Here is a 17,582-nt window from a genome sequence, read left to right as displayed (position 1 = left end):
GTTTTAAAACATTTTAAGCTCAAATAATTAATTACAGAGGTACATGTATATGCAGTAACAGTAAATGCAACGGCTTTGATAGTGATGCAGTAAAGTATCGCATGTATAAAAATGTTTTATTAATTTAAAAGATTACCGTTAACATAAGGAAGGTGAATGCAGTTATTCCTAGAATGAGGATTTCTTTATTCCCTTTGCTTTCTGCGTGCAACTTGCGATAATACGGTCCTATGAGATAAGTCTTTATAACAAGACATAGAAGAAAAACAGCGGCCAAAGAAAAGAGAATTTGGCCAATCAGTATCAGTATTCTCAGTATTTCCTTGAAAATGCTGGAAGAGAAGAACAAACAAAAAGTTTCTTTCAAGTGCTCTCATACTTCCCAACCAGTTCCCCTTAACTGAAAAGATCTAATTTTGTAAATGTTCCAAACTGAGTAGCCACAGGAAGATATTTAAATACATTTGCAAACAAGATTAACACTAAATCTGCTGAGTGCCCAGTAACCTCTTTTACAGCCTAGAATTTACTTCCATGTTGACTCAAAAAGATTTTTGTTGACTGATCTCCAAGGTAAGTCATCAGACTCAATAATGCTATCACACAGTCTTTGACAAAAACATGCCCTGGGGGAATAAAGTAACTTTTTTTTTTTTAAATAACAAATTTTTCACTACAAATTATAATTACCACACAGGACTAAGGCTGCTAGAGCAAAAAGAATATTTTCATACAACATGACAAGTAGAAACAGTAAAGGAAACTCACAGGAACGGAGTGCCTATTTTTCATGGAACTGACATTAACTGTAGTGCTCTCAACATTCATATTGGCAATCTACAGACTGATTGCAAGGGGGGGGGGGGGGGGAGATCCATACAATAATTTTTCTTTACCTGGAATGTGTGCTCACTCCTGCTTGAATAAGTGTAGGCATGACAGCTATAAATAAACCAAGCTGCACATCCTGCATCACCAACATGCCAAGTAGTACGCTGCTGTAGTCAATATCCCCTGTACACCGGCAAAGCAGCCATGGAAACAGTCATTAGAGGCTACGAATGCTTGCAATGCTCAGAAATCTAGAGAAGGCTTAATCAAATGGAAGCCAAGTATAGCTCTTAATGGGGTGAAGGCCATTCAAAGCAGTCTAGGTTTTTCTCCCTACTCGTAGGTAAATTAAAATATACATAAGACATTAAAATACAAATAAAATATTCATGAGACTCCTGTTACACAATAAAAACATAGACTTTGCTTAGCAGTTAAGCACTAGTTATGCATTTAGTGAAACTTCTTTACTGAGAGCATACAGTTTTTAGAATAACAGACATGTAAGAGCCAGTTATGTGTAAAATGCACACTTTGAATTCTGGCATTAGAGTGAATATTCTAGAGGGTGGAGAATACTTTAATGCAGTTTATATAAGGGAGATTTAAATGGAAGAAAGCAGGATGTCAAAACTTTTGAAAGGAAACATGTAGAAGTACTTGAGAAGATAGCAATATGACCCTTGAAGGTAGTTATTTGAAGAGCTGTTAGCTATGGAAGACCACTTGAACTGGTCTCTGTTGAAGAAGGATGTAAATTACTTAAATTAGCTTTTCTGCCCTGATGACAAACTGGTAGCAATGGTCTAATCTGGTAACCTCTTAAAAAGATCAAGGATTACAGACCCGCAGTAAAGTCAGTTCTTAACATGGAGAGCACTGGTTGGGCTATACTGTCTTTCTCCAAAGAGGACTGGCTATGTAAAAAGCAAGAACACTTCCTAACGAGAATATACACAACACTGGCCAGTGTTAAACAAGGATGATCTCTTGTAAACCAGACTTAACAGTCACTTTTATTTTGGTTTTTTAACTAGTTTCTCTCATAATATTACAAAGTCAGCTTCTTTCAGATTTTATTGTAGATACCACAGTAGCCCATATTTAAAGTCACACATACCTTCTTTATCTCCTCGAACACTACCTGCAAGGAATCTTGACACCAGTGGTGTGCTTGATAAAGATAAACAAGTAGAAATGAAGACGCTCTGTGTTGGTCTAATTTGGAGCAAGTGCCCCCATAGTAAACCAAAGGCAATCATCAGAACTGTCATGTAGCAAGGTCCTTGCAAAGATATTTTCCATACCTGGGGACAAAAAAAGTTTTTATGATAAAGGCTGATGACACTTTTCTTCTCACCGCTAAGTTACAATGATTTTCATCACAAATAAGCAGTTAAAAATGCACGATTTGAGGCTGCAGTGCTGGGCCACAGAAGTAATGGTCTGTCACCCTGTACAATCCAAAACTCTGAAGTTATTATGCCTACTAGATATTCTATACCAGAAGACTCATCACCAGAAGTTAGGTAAATTTTCCAGAGCTCATGGACAAATTAGAGGCCAAAGCTCCAGTATGGGTTGATATATACTAAAAATTATCACGTGGAAAACCAGTTATTTGATGTGATTCTAGGATGGGGAAAAAATGGGAGTGGCAAAGGTAGTCACCAATACCAGCAACCTGTTCCAGATTCATGCACACACAACTCTGAAGCAGCAATTTACCTACTACAGTTTAGGAACTCTTGAATTACTAGTTTTTATCTTTGACTTTAGATGGACTAGAAATAGCAGATTAAGCTGAATGGTCATAGATTTCAACATATTTCAATTAAAGTTTTTATAGTATCATGAACTCACAACCATCAGTTTAGGAACAAATCACACCATGCAATTCTTTACATACAGTCTGCACATGTTTTGCAGTAGTATTTTCCACTATTAAAAATCTAGCTGGTTTATGAGATAACTTTTTTTTTTTAATTAAGACCAAAAAAACCTTGTAGCTTTTTGCTGAATCCTGATGGCCACACCATGTAATATTCCAGATTGTGTTAACATACTTGCTGAATCACTTTATTAGCCAGTAGAGCATGTACTATCAATTCAGTATGCAGTATTTATACGGTTTGATTTTTTTACAACAGGACTGTCAGACATCACTGGACACTTTGTAACAACAACTGCATGTTACTGCGTGTCAAAATTAAGCAGAGATGGATTGTCATAAATTGTGAGAGATTAGTAATTAAACTGTTTTACTAAAATGAAGAGGAATAGCAAATGTAAGTTTTTTTAAACACTGAATAAATAATGCATTCTGTTCTTTCCAATGAGGTAAAGTGCAGAAGCAAATGTCATATTTGTCTTTTTCAAAAATGTACAAAGTTACACTAATATATCATAGGGAGAGTATAAAAATCTCAAACATAACTGATAACTGGACCATTAGCAATTAAATACTTTAATGTAGAGGTATTATGCAAAAATACCTTTCTTAGTCTTTCAGGAGAAAATTCCAGACCAACTAGAAAGAGGGTGAAGAACACACCAAACTCTCCTAATGTCTCCACCTGTACAATAGACTTAAAATAAAAAAAATAAGTAAATAAATCAGTGCACAGCAGTCTACTTATAATACAAATTATAATTCCACTACAAAACAAATTGTTTCTCATTATGTTTCCATAGGTAGTTCACTTGCTGTCATATGACACCAGAAGTTCCTACAGCAACCTTAGGGTTCAAACATTTTTCCAATCACCTGGCTGATACTAGATGATAATTTGGTTGGGTAGTGCTAGTCACACTAAATGCACATGTGCACTCATCTAGGTAAGCTTGCTGGATGGATGAAAATGAACAGGTTATGTTTTATGCATGTACTATTAAATCCCCAAAGCTTGCACTCCAGAAGTTACTTCTTGCTAGTTATTTTGTCTACTGGTGTAATCTTTCTGCTAGACTGTAGTTGCTGTTCTGCTCACCACCCAATAGACTGCACACATCCATCTCTCAGGCCAGTAGAACTCCCAGCCCTTTCTGCTTCAGAGAGAAGGGTGGAAAAGCAGGAAAAGTAGTTGTCTTCCTCATCACAGCAGAAAAATGGGGATACTTCTGGCAGGCAACTGGTCACCAGTGGTGGATCCTCAGGGTTCAGTTGTAGGGCCAGTTCTATTATATATATATATATATATATATATATATATATATATATATATCAATCAATAATCTCACTGCAGGAGCTGCATGCACCACTAGCAAGTTTGCTGATGATATCAGGCTGGGAGGTGCTGTTGACACTCTCTAGGGACAAGACACCTTGCAGAGAGATCTAGACACACTAGAGTATTGGGTAATGATTATTGGGAGATTTAACAATGCTGGATTCTGCACCTAGGATGGAGTAGGTCAGGCGCAAGAATAAATTAGGAGAGGAGTGGCTGGAGAGCAACCTGCAGGAAGGTATCTGGGGGTGCTGAGGGACAGCAAGCTCAGTGCAAGTCAGCAGGGAGCCCTGGCAGCCCAGAGGGCAAATCCCATCCTGGGGTGCATCAAACACAGTGTCACCAGTCACTCGAAACAGGTGATTATCCTGCTGTATTCAGTGTTGGTGCAGCCTCACCTGGAGTTCTGTGTGCAGTTCTGGGCCCTACAATTTAAGAAAGATGTGAAAATACTTGAATGCATCCAGAGGAGGGCTGCAAAGCTGGTGGAAGTGCTGGAAGGAATGTCCTATGAGGAGCAGCTGAGGACAGTTTGTCTAGCTTGGAGAAAAGCAGGCTGTGGGGCAACCTCATTGCTGTCTACAGCTTCCTGAGGAGGGGAAGTGGAGAGGGAGGTGCTGATATCATCTCCTTGGGATTCAGTGACAGGATGCATGGGAATGGTTCAAAAGCTGCATCGGGGAAGCACTAGAAACCATTTCTTTACTGAGAGGGTGGTCAAACCCTGGAACAGGCTTCTGGAAGAGCTGATTAATGCCCCCAGATGGTCAGTGTTCAAGAGGCACTTGGACAATGCCCTTAACAATATGCTTTAACTTTTGGTCAGCCCTGAAGTGGTCAGGCAGTTCACTGAAATAGTCTATTCTAAAAACCTATCATTTCTTTTTTGTGCATTTACAGGCCACAGCAGAAGAGAACAGGGTCTATAATCAATCACAGAGAAGTGTAGATGGAAACTATCTTTCCTGCCAGATTAGAATCTGCCTGCTTCCTCAGTTCCTCCAATATTCAACTTTTTTAAGAAATACAGAAAAAAGCATACAAAAGAGACCCAGTCAACATGAACATTATCCAGATGAGTAACATTTAATCACAGCTGCACATGAAACTGGCAGGTTTCATGTGATGAAGAAACATTTCTCATCTGTTCTGACCACATCATCTTCTTCAACTTAAATCCCTGAAAATCCATTTTTGGATCTATTCCAAATGTCAAGCTTCCAGACTTGTTTCTCAGTCTAAGTGGTCAAACTTTCCAGACCTTCTCAACCCAGAAATTACATACAACACAAAGGTTATTATTTAATCTAAATTTTAGAATATAAAATTTTGAAAGTGTAGTACTTGGACCCTTCTCTTCCAAAACAAGATTGCAGGATTTTGTCAACTTCTACCCATCTCTACTTACTTTTGAGCCCAACAGTCATTTTCAACAAAAGCCCAGGTAAGAGCAGATGTTGCTAAGACAGCAAGTTCCAAGCGGTTACATGGATATCATTCCAACAGACTCGTTGAACATAGGTGGACATTCTGGTGCAGCCTTAACGTGTGATCTGTTTTGCCTGCTGGCTAAGCAATCTGTTAATGCACACCAGACCACTAATCAAAACATGTCCAGCCAACCACGGCCCATGGTTTCGCATGAGCTAGTAATCAGGGTACATGTGATGGAGCTAAAAAGGTTCAAGAGACTTCAGGAATGTGGGCCGGGTACAGGGAAAGAAACAGGGTGACTAGGATGGATGAATGAGCTACAGAGAAGCAAAATAACTCTCTAAAAAGCCAAGGTATGCTAGTCAGGGAACTACTTGTTTTAAACACTTTCTCCACTGTGAATTCTTTTTTTGTTTGTTTTTTAATACATTTGAAGTTGGCAATACCATATTATTTTAAAACTACTTTTAAAGACTTCAACGAATTAAATCAGTCAAGAAGTAACTTGCAGGCTTACCTTGATACTGTTTAGTCCTGAGGGTCCTAAGAGTACTCCACAGATGATATATCCAAACATGGTTGGCAATCCTATTGTTGTGCACAGCCAGCCACATGGCAGAGACAACATTCCTATTGTCACAATATCCTAAATATATAAGATTTACAAATGCATTAATATAAAGGACACACAAATTTGGGATGAAATTAAAGACTCTTTAAAAAGACAAATGGCACTGTAAAATTAAATGCCTGTGAAAAGAAAACACAACTTCAATGCTGTTGCAGGTGTAAGCACAGCAGTTTTGCAGATGAAGCAGTAGTACTGACCTTAAGTAACTGAGGGACTTCTGATCAATTTAATAAATATTTTAAATACATTACAGAAAGTAGGCAATTTCCTGGATGGAATGACACTTTGCATTAAAACAAGATGGTGAAACAGGTCTGTTTTGAGTTTCTATAATTAAAAAAGAATCCCAATCCAGTTACTCTATTGGAAGCACAAATAGAATAAAACTCTTGCCATGTCTACGTATTTTCCAGCATCCCTTCTTTCATCCCAAGTCACAAACAAATAAATTCTCTTTACTGACCACATGCAAGTGGCTTATCAGGCACAGCAGTAGCTTGCTTTTACACTGTGCAGTCCAAGAGAAGGGATGGTGCCCCAAAGGTGCAACAAGATAAATAAAAACAGAGAGGATTCATGTGGCATCATGATTAGTCTTGTGAAGACTATCCTAAGAGTAGGGAACATATGTCTAAATTACCATAGATAGGGGACTCATGAATGCTGGGGTAATTTTAGAGGAACATATGCTGAATTTACATTCAATCCAACCAAGGAGTACTGACATACAAACTAGTGGGACTAGAGCTGACCAAAAGCAATGACAAGAATGTCTCTAAGATGATTACCTTTATGAAATGATGATCAGCACGAGGAATGGTTGAATCTCTCGGTTTGGTAAGGATATACTGATTGTTCTGGGAATCAATAAGCATACTAAGACCTAAGTCATCCTCTACTTCTCTTTTTGAAGCATTTCTTTTGGAGTTTGTTTCATCTTCTTCCACCCTTAAAACTGCTTCAAAGTTTACACCTCTTACCTGTCAGAAAAAGAAAACAAATAATCAAACAAACAGAAAAGTGGAAGCCAGTTAAGCATATAATAAAAACGGAAAGACTATTAGCTGTGCTTGAAGTTTCTACAGAACTTGTTGACACCAGCTAAAAATACTGCAGGTTTTTTCTCTAAGAAGTCTTTCATTTTCTTTATTAAAACTTGGGTGTCTTGAAGTGTAACATGTTATTACCTTGAACAAAAACAACTGGAGATTACAAAGTGATATTCAGTTCTCAAAAATATGAATTAAAGACTGCATTACAAGTCAAGAAAAGGTAACTGTTCTGTAAATTTGAAGGAGAGGCTGTAAAAACTGTTTCTACCTAATTATTTTTAGGATTTTATTTCCCAAAACAGCAATTCATGGAAGCAGATTGTAGCTCATATTTTTTTTTCATTTTTACCAACTACACTTCTCTATTTGATTATATTTTAATAGAAGCCTGTATATCTTTATCAGAATACTGATAACTCTATTAGAGCCTCTTTTTTCTAAAATTCCAGTGTTTTTGCTTAAATGTTCCTTGCAAAGACAGAGATGCAAACAGTCCTCCAGGTCGCATTCCATGATTCCTTTTCTTTCATGGATGGAGATACAAGGAGAAAAACAAAGAGATGCCCTGGAGGAGAAGGACGCCCTTGGCGTTTTTCCAGCTCTCACGTGCCGCAGGACGAACCTCGCTATTCCACGGCGGAACAGGAGAGGGCGCTCCCGCGGCCCGGCCCCGCTGCAGGCGCTGCCAGGTGGGACCCCGCGGGGCACAACCGCTCGTACCAGGTGTGCACGGAACGAAACAGCTGCTTTCACTTTCTCTCCATACAACTACAACTACAAAAAATCCCACGGCTTGGCGCTCTACTACAGAGCAACTGTTTTTTTCCTCCTCAGCAGAATTCAAGAGCTATGCTCACCTCGGAAGTCAACCTGCAAATCAACCAAAACCTCTCAAGAGCAAAGGCCAAGCAAAAGTTGCAATCCATGGCTATGCAAACAGGGCCAGTTTAGAGGATCTGTCTCTGAGAATGGGAAAATGGGACAGTATAATAAACTGACACATTCCCAGCTCCAGAAACACACAGCCTTAACCTGAGGAATACTGTCCGTCATGCAACATAAAAACAAAGAACAGTGCAAGTAGGCCAAGGTGCAAAAGGCAGAGGAAGTCATAAGTGGAAGAAGGCAACACCACAAACACATTTCAGGTCCTTCCCTTAAGCAATATGTCTTTTCCCAGACTGTGAAAACTAACTGCAAGGATTCTTGCTCTCCCATAACTTTCTTAACAAAATGCAAATGTGGAGACTGCTTAACACGGTAACTCCATATCCTGAGAAGTCCAACCATCACAGTTCCCACCACCACCGAGATGTCATATCTGTCATGGGCTGGATCAGTGAGATGAGCTACATTTGTCAAAGTGGCAGCTGCAGGGAGGACTTTCAAATCAAAAACACAGAAATCACTAGCAAAAAGAAGCAATTATTCCTGATGCTCACTCTTCTTCAATCCTATAACTCTAACAACTATATAACGCATGAGATACACTTACAGTGCAAATTCTAGTTAGAAATAAATGCATACCAATGAAAAGACTAAGTCTAAAACATCACTTACAGATTTGTTGTCATCAAAGGCATGCTCTTCTATTTCCTCTTCCAATCTATCAGCTGCCTTCCTGACATCTTCCAGAATTTCATCAAGCATTGACAGGCTTTTGTTTTGATGCTGCATGTTCTTAAGGGCTTCAACTTGGTGTTTTTCTGCTGCTAAGAGTTCGACATATTCCATTTCTTCCTGTTGAATTTTACAACACACAGATAAAGTGCTGGCCAGGCCTCTTAGCAGAAAAACATCTGACATAAATGTATGCTTCTTTTGACACAAAACATCTTATCAGTGGAACTGAAAAAGCAACATAGAATTCATTAAGGTATTTGAAGATTGCTTTCTCTTGTGCCAATTTTAATTGGGGTAAACAGACAAGAAAAACAAGCACCAAACAAAATATCCACCAATTACCTTTTCTAATCGATTAAACAGTAGAGCTGACCCAAGGGTATGATCCAGAAAATACAAGAAAGGACTTACTTTGAGAAACTCTAGGAAACATTTCAGAGCCAAGTAGAGTTTAGCACTCAGTGTTTTAAGAGGGAAGTGTAATACCTTCAAAGCATAGCTATAATATCTACAACAAACAAACTGTATGGAAAAATCAATGAATCTTAACTTTATAAAACCCTTTATTTTTCAAAAATTACAGTAACTGTGGAAACAGCCACAAGAAAAGAAAAGAAAAAAAGGAAAGAGTTGGGAGAGAGATGAGCAGCCAATCACTCTAGCCAAGTTTCCTGTTTATGTTTCCCAAGAAGTACTTTCCTATCAGAAGTAAAATACTTGACTTTTTCCCCCATTTCAGTTTGAGCCTCTTATAAACTTACACTGATAACTTCTGAAATTCATTTCTAGGCTTCAGAAGTAAGAGAAGAGAAAATGCTAATATGGTTTGATACGGTGTGAAAATACTCCCTGAAAAAGTTATGATGTTTCATTTCTCTTTGGATGTTTCAGGTTCAAAAAGACAACTAAAAGGCTTAATTTACTGATGAAGACTGGACTTAACTGCACCTTCTACATAGTTACCATGACAGTAACCAAATGGAATATTTTGTGTGTTGACAGAGAACAATCTGAGGGTTTTGGAAAAAAAGATTCTTCCCTTTACATGCCTACATTCTTTTAAAGATGCACTGGTTGAGAGAACAGCTATGAGTAAAGAAACATCCACAATTACAGCACTTTTTCCTTACAGCTAGGTTCAGGATGCTGACAACACTTAGATGAGAGAGACCCTACTTCTGCTCTTTAAGAGAACAAGTATTATTACCAAGGGCAAAAAAATGGGCAAAAAATGCAAGCAATCTCTAGCTCTGAGTCAATTCCCAGAAAACACAAGTTTCTGTCTCCAGATGCCCTGCCATACCCAGTTAGAAATCAGAGAATGTAGGTCTCCCTTAGGTTGTGTGTTTTACCTTGCCTACTCTCCATAGACATCTTCAATAACCTGGACATATAAAATGGTCCTAAACACGTATGCTTAAGTAAATGGAGTGTCCCCTCCTCCACACATTTGCAGATGGACATTTTCCCCCTTAAAACCTGCAAGAACATGCATGTAATTTAATCAATTCCATGATGCCAAGACAAGAGTATGTTCAGTACAACTGGTAACTGTAGCTTAATTCTTTTAAAATCCCGATGGTCAGATGAATGCCTCTGATTGTGATGAAACCACAGAATTGCTGTCTGTTGGTGTTTAGAATTACCATAGTTACACAGGCATGATGAAAGTTACCCAGATCCCAAAATAAGTGGAGTTGGGAAAAACGTAACTATTAACGTGTTTAGCTCAATGTCAACAATTAGTTCTTATGCAACTCTTAAGTAGGAGACACAATCATACTGCCTGGATGAAAAACATTTCCTATCGGGTGCTCTTTGCTAGCAGACATTGCCTGAAAGATGTAAAAAACAGCCGCCATATGAGCTGCAGATTTTCTGCTCATTCAGCAACAACTTGGAATGCAAGATGAATTGTTAAGATTCTTTCCCCTCAAAAACTGAAGAGGCTTTGGGTGCAGGGAGCCAATTTCAGCCCTTTCTGTTGGTGGAGACAAACAGGCTGAACAGAGCTAGAGGTAAACTGCAGAATAATAAATAATTCAGTAATTTCAAAGGAGTTAACTTTCCCTGAATAGCAACATAGAAAAGCTTTGAAAAACCAGTTTAACTGCAAGTTCCTTCAATTAATGGAGATGAAAGTTTTTGTAGTCTAATTAAGAGGCATCTCTATTTCTACCTACAGACCACTGTGACAGCAGTAGAGTGGAACAACCACAGAGAACGGTGTCCATAAAAAGGACAAGTTATCTCAAACAACTCTATGCTGAGCAGAAGTACATCACAGTACAAACACTGTTCTGCAGCTGCTGGGATTGGAGACACCCGATCACGAGGTACATACCAAACCACCTCTTAAGCAAAGTAATACAGATAAGGATTGTGCACTTAACAGGAACACCTAGAAACACATGAGCAAAATGTAAGACTTTGGGGCAATGCTGATTAAGAAGGCAGTGTTGCTGTTGTTCTCTACTACTTAGTCAGAGATGACAAAAGCACATTCAGAAGAGGTTGCATCTTTGCACTACTTGCAAGGGTTTTTTTTTTTTTCCATCAATGTCTGATTACTAGGCACCCAAGAAATCAGAAGCTGATAAAATGTAGGTAAGATTTTGTTGCTTTTTCCTGAACCTCCACACAGGCTCCTGGAGCAAAAGAAGGCAGAAACCGTCATCAGTGCTTCTTCCTTACTCCCCCCCGCCCCGTGAATGATTCCACAACACCTTTTCCCAGCAGCGGAGTCAGCAAGAAATGCATCACACATACATACATATCCCAACACTAAAGACTTTCAAGTACTTCAACTCAACAGAATTAAAATGAAGGGAAGAGTCCAGCCTCCATTTGTATTTTCCATTCACTCACTGTTTAAAAAAATGGAAAGGATGATATATGAGTACACCAACAAAGTAATCATTACAGTAAAATGAAACTGGAACAAAAAGTAGACCTAATGTGTACCTTCTCAAGTAAGAACAAGTCCAAAAAAATGTATCCCATGAAATTTTCATCTTTTTGGCATGCATTTCTCCACATTCTTTGTTTCCCTTTTGTGGTGGTTTGGGCTAGGCCTTCCTTGGTGACCAGTTTGTAACCAAGGAAGGGCCCAGATTTACCCAGTATTCCCTACGATTTTTACATAAGCCAGACTATAAGAAGAAAGGAGGAGAGGCCTTCGCTCTCTTTCCTTCCGGCGGTTTGGAGGTGCAGGTTCCCTGCTGTTGAGTCTGCCGTGTTGGGGAGCGAGGCCTGGTAAGGCCTTGTCGACCTTGGGAGGTGGAGGTTGCCGGCGATTGTCCCGGAGCGACTCTCGGTTGTCCCAAGAAGAGTGGTGGGATATTTCTTTGCTAACTCTTTAGTTACTAGATCTCGGGGTACTGATTGGGATATATATATATATTTTTTATTTTGGTTTTGTTCCTTTTCCCTTCCCCCTTCCCTTTCCCTTGTGGAATTGTATATATTTTAATTGTATATAATTGTAATATAAGTGTAAATATATTTATATATATCACTTTAGCTGTCTCTCTCTCGTTTCGGGTTTTCTTGGTTGTTTTTCTCCCTCTTTTCCCTGAGGTTTGGGGGGGGGGGAGGAACTCTTGTGGTAAGGTTTGTAGACTTGGCAGGGAACCAGCTTCAAACATATCACCTTTATAGAATAATTAAAAGGTTAGAACAACAAATAGTCTATTTAAAGAATCATGTGCATGGCATAAGAAGGAAGGGTGCAAAAGATTTCTCACTCAAGTAAATGTATTGATATGATAATACAAAAAGCCTATACAATCCACCTCTGCAAAAGTAAAGTTTTGACAGGACCCATCTCTAAAACACATCATTATATACAAAGATCTCCTTTTAGGAGAAAAACAATGAAACACCATTCTCAAATTCAAGGACAGATTACCTCAGTACTTTACAGTAACATTACCGAGAATTAGGTAAATGAGAAAGAAGATTCTGGACAGTTTCACTGCTGCTATTTTACAAGCTCTGAGAAAGAAAAAAGGTGGAAAATCAAGTAATGTTCATAATGCTCACAACAATTGCTACCATTTCTATGCAGCAGAGGCTGGTACTACGATTAAGAATCAATATCCAAGTCATATCAAGCACTTCATTGGAACACACCTAGATCAAAACCACTCCCTATCCAAATTTTTTGTAATTCACTCTTTGTTTCCACTGCACAGAACCACTCTAGTTTCCCAAGTTTGCATCCTAACTTCTACTGCCACCAGCCTTCCTTGCCTCAAATCACTGCACACCCTTCTTGCACATAATCTTTCAGTCTTCACCTGTAAAGATCTGCAAACCTCTTAACACAAATGCCCTTTAGCCATTCTCCCAACTCAGACCCTAGACCCCAAATACATTTTTGTTCCTTCTCTCACTCCCTTGTGCAAAGGCAGCCTCTTCTTTCAGAAGATGGAAAACAAAGAAAATTCTTTATATGTTCCTCCAGTGGTTGAGGGGTAGAGCAAGGAAAAGAGCAATTTAAATACCAAATAAAGTAAATGAAATTTTCTCTCAGTGAGAGCCTTTGAGAGCACTGCCAAGTCCAGAAGACAGTGGCAGACTGTGCACAACCTAATGGATCTGCATTGACATGGAAACTCAAATTTTCCATGAAATACTTGTGCTCAACTATTACTCATCTGTGTTTTTTCTTGGCAGAGTTATCTCAGCTGGCTCTTTCTTGAAAGCACTGCTTTTCAAACCTGCACTTCTTCGGCTAAGAGTGCTATACTGAGTTTAAAAATCTAGTCACTTACTATTTTGCATGCCCATTTTACCCCTATCTATACTAACATGGAAATGAAAGGCAGTACATCATGTTGTTTAAATTGTAGACTTTGGTTGAGCAATTCCAAGGTAAAGTGGAAAAAGCAGTTAGTATTTTGCCAATTTATGGCATTATTTCCACTCTGATAACCCCACTGGCTTGTCTTGCATGACTGTGCTATGTGCACTGACTCACTGCTTGTATTCCTTTCTCTTTAACATAATATTTGCCATAGGTCTTATGATTATGCTTAGCTTTGAGATAAGAACTATTGACTGCTAATAAGTTTTAAGCTCTACACCAGAATTACCTCTAAATTTACTAATGAGAACAAATAATTAATTCAAAATCCATTTTAAATATCGCAATTTCTATATAGATACCCTTTTTTATTAAAACGGAATGAAACTGGGTCATAATAAAATTAAAGTCACAAGTAGAATATGAATACTGTAGTAATAAACATGAGAAAACTAACCTTAATTGCAGCTTCTCTCAAGGCTTCCAGCCTCTGTCTACTGCTTTCTTTCATATTTACAACATCTTTGTAATCACCCTGGAGAGCTCTCTGGAGGCCATGGATTGCCTGAAAGACGGAGTTTTCACTTTCATTTAGCTCCTTTTGGAAAATTTCAAAGGTATGCACCTGAAAAAGTTTCTCTTCATCAGACAGTCCTACATCCTTCTCAACTGCTCTTATGGCATTTTTTAGTTTGTTGAGAACAACGTTCTTTTGGCGAAGAAGACCAGACAGTTTTCTGCAACTTTCCAACACCCACTGCTTCCTCTGAGTGATAACAGCTCCTTTTCCACGGTGCAGCTTTATTGCATGCTTTACTACATCTTCATGTTCTGCAGGATTTGCTAACTGGCCACAAGGCAACGAAACCAACGTCCACAGGGAAATAAATCCAGTCGCCTTCATTCTTCACTTTATATTGCTCTTGGGAGAAACTGATAATTCACAACTGCTCAAAGGATTCTGCTACATGATTTTCGCATCTCCAGTACGCACACCAGGCTGCAAGATAGTACCAATCAGTTATCAAATGTGGTAATGTTGGGCCATGAGGTCAAACAAATGTAGAAAATAAACCCAAGATTGCGTCCTACACCACGATCTTTAATGGAACATATGTGGTCTCCTTCAGTCAACATTTAACAAAATCAAGAAACAGCCCAAAGGTACTGATAGATTTTTGGTTTCCCCTTGACTATTTCCTAGATAGCATCTTGTTTTAAAAACAGTGACTGGAAAGCTTAGTCACTTCACGTGGTACTCATCTGCACTTCTTACATGAAAGGAAAACCTCTAAAAATATCAGGCCATGATGTCACAGGCTGCACTTCAACCTAGAACTCCTTATTTTTATCTGTCAATAAACCTCCTGTATTTTCTCAAACCTATCCTAAAAAAATCACATCATAATAATTTGTTATTTATAAGTCTCGAAAGCATTAACACACTCAACAAAACATAATGAAGAAAGGCCTAACTGAAACAGATTACATTATAAATTGTAATTGTGGAAGAAAAAACAGTAAAACCTCCTGGACTTCTGGGTTCTACTAGTTTGGATCAAAGACTTTCTTCACCTGAAAGGCTGCAGGGCCTTGGGATACTTTACTTCAAAGCTTACTATTGATCCTCATGATTTTAAAATAGTTATAAAACCACTAAATCAGTTCATTTTTAAGTTCATTTCCCAGAAACTACTTGGAGATCCATATATAAACTGCTGTAATTGATTTTAACACCAAGTAGGATAGGATTTGAAAGCTAAAAGCTACCTTCTTTCCCTCAGAACCTCCAGGAAAATGCTGACACTATTGTAAAATAACAAAGTTACAGTGTCTTTTAAAAAAATCCAAACAAACACAAAAACCTTTAAACCCCTACCACCACCACAAAGCTATACATAACAATGCATAAATGTCTCTACAAAATATACATTTAACACTGAAGCATAGCATTGTAAAAATGCACAGCACATACAACATGTTAGTAGATCATCAATTCAGCAGGTATTTCCCTAAAAGTTTAGCTACGGTCTTGATCCCTCAGCCAACAGTCTTAATCAGGAACCAACAAGTGGACATGGTCATCTGGGAGCAGTCTGCCTAAGAAAGAATCTTCTTTTCCTATAATGTAGTACAATCTCAAGCAGCCAAAGCCAGCCATCCTCAATATACAGAATGAGCTCTGAGCAATCTGGTCTAATGGAAGGTCTCCCTGCCCACAGCAGAAGGGTTGGAACTAGATGGTCTTTAAGGCCCCTTCCAACCCAGGCCATTCTGTGATTCTGTGGGAAGATGGCAAGCACAGCCATACACTACCTTCATTTTTAAAATGCCCTTTGTTTCAGAGAGAACTGAGAAAACCTGTCTGCGGGTTTTCTTCAATGCAAGCCAAAGTATTTACCTAAAAATAGTTGACTGCGGGCTAGGGTTCAACAATATGAAGAGCTAAAACATTTAAAATTAAGAACTGAAAGTGCAACTGAAGTAACAAAAGCATATCACCTCAGCCTAATATCAACATAGTAGAGTAGAAATATTTCAGCTGTGGAGTTTACTATTTTTAAGAAAGCAGAAAAATAACAGTTTCCACCACCTGGCAAAGTTCTAGAGTGAAATTAAAGGGAATATTTCTTCATGTATACAAAATAATACTCTCCCTGTTTGGTAGGCTTGGGGCAGAGATTTTGCTAAATATATTACAATCTATTTCTTCAAGAGAGAGGAAGAAGAAAACACCCAGTGTATATCCAAGCTTCTGTCTTCAGGGAGTGGAGTAAAAGACTCTACTGCACATCTTACACGGTATGTCAAACCACATAACTAAATTTCAAACACAGATTTATACTAGCAAAGTTCACTCACTGTTGTGCTGCGCAAACTTAGCAACGTGGTTCAGACACAGGACAGTTTTGTTTCAGTGTTTTTTACTTGGCTAGCAAAAACTAGAAAACTAGCATCTGGGGCAGTGCTCAGAAGCTCTCACGTACCAAAATAAATTATGTGATGCAGAATACAAATAAAAAATAAATAAAACCCAACAAAAACTAAACACTCCTCTCCGTGCATCAGTAAGTACCAAATCAGAGGGAACTACTATCGTTTAGAGTCCTTATTTAAGCACAGTTGCTTCCTGATGGATTGCAGTTCATCTTCCCCGTTTTTAATCCCTGACCTCGACACTGTAGCACCGGATTTCATCAAGCTGACGATACCGGACCCTGCCTCCAATGCAAACCCCGTTCCCTCTCTTCCAAAACGCTTGCAGGTCCTTCCACACCTGCCAGTTCGCCGCCACCCACCACTTTTCCCCATCCCAGCTCCTCCCCGGGAGCCGCAGGGCAGCCGGGGCCGTGCCCGCCCGGCACCTCCGCCCGGCGCGTTCCCACCCGAGCGCCACGACAGTTCCCGGCGCCGCTCCCTGGGGAAGAGCGGGGAGCACAGAAAAGGATGAGCAGAACGCGGGTGCGACCGGCCCGTCTCCTGCCCGCTCATGGCGGCGGAGGGACCGGGGGAGCGGCGGCCGCCCCGCCCGGCACTCCCGGCAGCGACGCTCACCTGAGGGACGGAGAGGGCGGCAGCGGCCGCGGGGGAAGGGTGGGATCCCAGCGCGGTGAGTACGGGGGGGTGAGGGGGCGGCGGCCGCTGGCGAAGGACGCCGAGGAGCCCCGTCCTTGCGGCCGCCCGTGGCCCCGCGCCGGTGCCCGAGCGCCGGGGCGGCGCCTTCGGGCGCAGCGCCGGGCGGGACCCGCGCTCCGAGCGCCGCCTCGCGGGCGGGAAACGTCACCGCGGCCTCTCGCCGCACGCCGGGAGTTGTAGTCGGAGCCGCAGCCCGGGAGCCGCCGCAACAGAAGAGCCACAGCCCGGGAGCCGCCGCCGCTGCCCGGGGCAGCGCTGCGGGATCCGCACTGCGGCCCCGCATTCCTCCCCCGCAGCCCGTGCCCGGAGCGCTCGCCGCGGGAGGCGGCGCGGGC

At 40.2% G+C, this 17,582-nt stretch overlaps 1 protein-coding gene across 2 annotated transcripts in view; it reads right to left on the bottom strand.

The window, feature by feature from the left end:
- TMCO3 (transmembrane and coiled-coil domains 3) overlaps window positions 1-17,301 on the bottom strand; it is a 33,284-nt gene extending 15,983 nt beyond the window's left edge. For both annotated transcript variants that reach the window (XM_027640380.1, XM_027640388.1), the window contains exons 1-9: window positions 17,167-17,301; window positions 14,069-14,611; window positions 8,739-8,918; window positions 6,915-7,106; window positions 6,013-6,141; window positions 3,327-3,419; window positions 1,952-2,138; window positions 897-1,014; window positions 137-332 (exon numbers count right to left, since the gene is read on the bottom strand). In XM_027640380.1, coding sequence (XP_027496181.1) covers window positions 137-332; window positions 897-1,014; window positions 1,952-2,138; window positions 3,327-3,419; window positions 6,013-6,141; window positions 6,915-7,106; window positions 8,739-8,918; window positions 14,069-14,515 — 1,542 coding nt within the window. In that variant the 5' untranslated portion in view covers window positions 14,516-14,611; window positions 17,167-17,301. The remainder of the gene's footprint in view (window positions 1-136; window positions 333-896; window positions 1,015-1,951; window positions 2,139-3,326; window positions 3,420-6,012; window positions 6,142-6,914; window positions 7,107-8,738; window positions 8,919-14,068; window positions 14,612-17,166) is intronic.
- Between the last annotated feature and the right edge of the window lie 281 nt (window positions 17,302-17,582).

The sequence above is a fragment of the Corapipo altera genome, unplaced genomic scaffold (genome assembly GCF_003945725.1).
Source record: "Corapipo altera isolate COAL_440 unplaced genomic scaffold, ASM394572v1 0, whole genome shotgun sequence".
Classification (NCBI taxonomy): Eukaryota; Metazoa; Chordata; class Aves; order Passeriformes; family Pipridae; genus Corapipo; species Corapipo altera.
The sequence above is the reverse complement of the archived record's forward strand: the minus strand, read 5'-3'. Positions and strand labels throughout refer to the sequence as shown.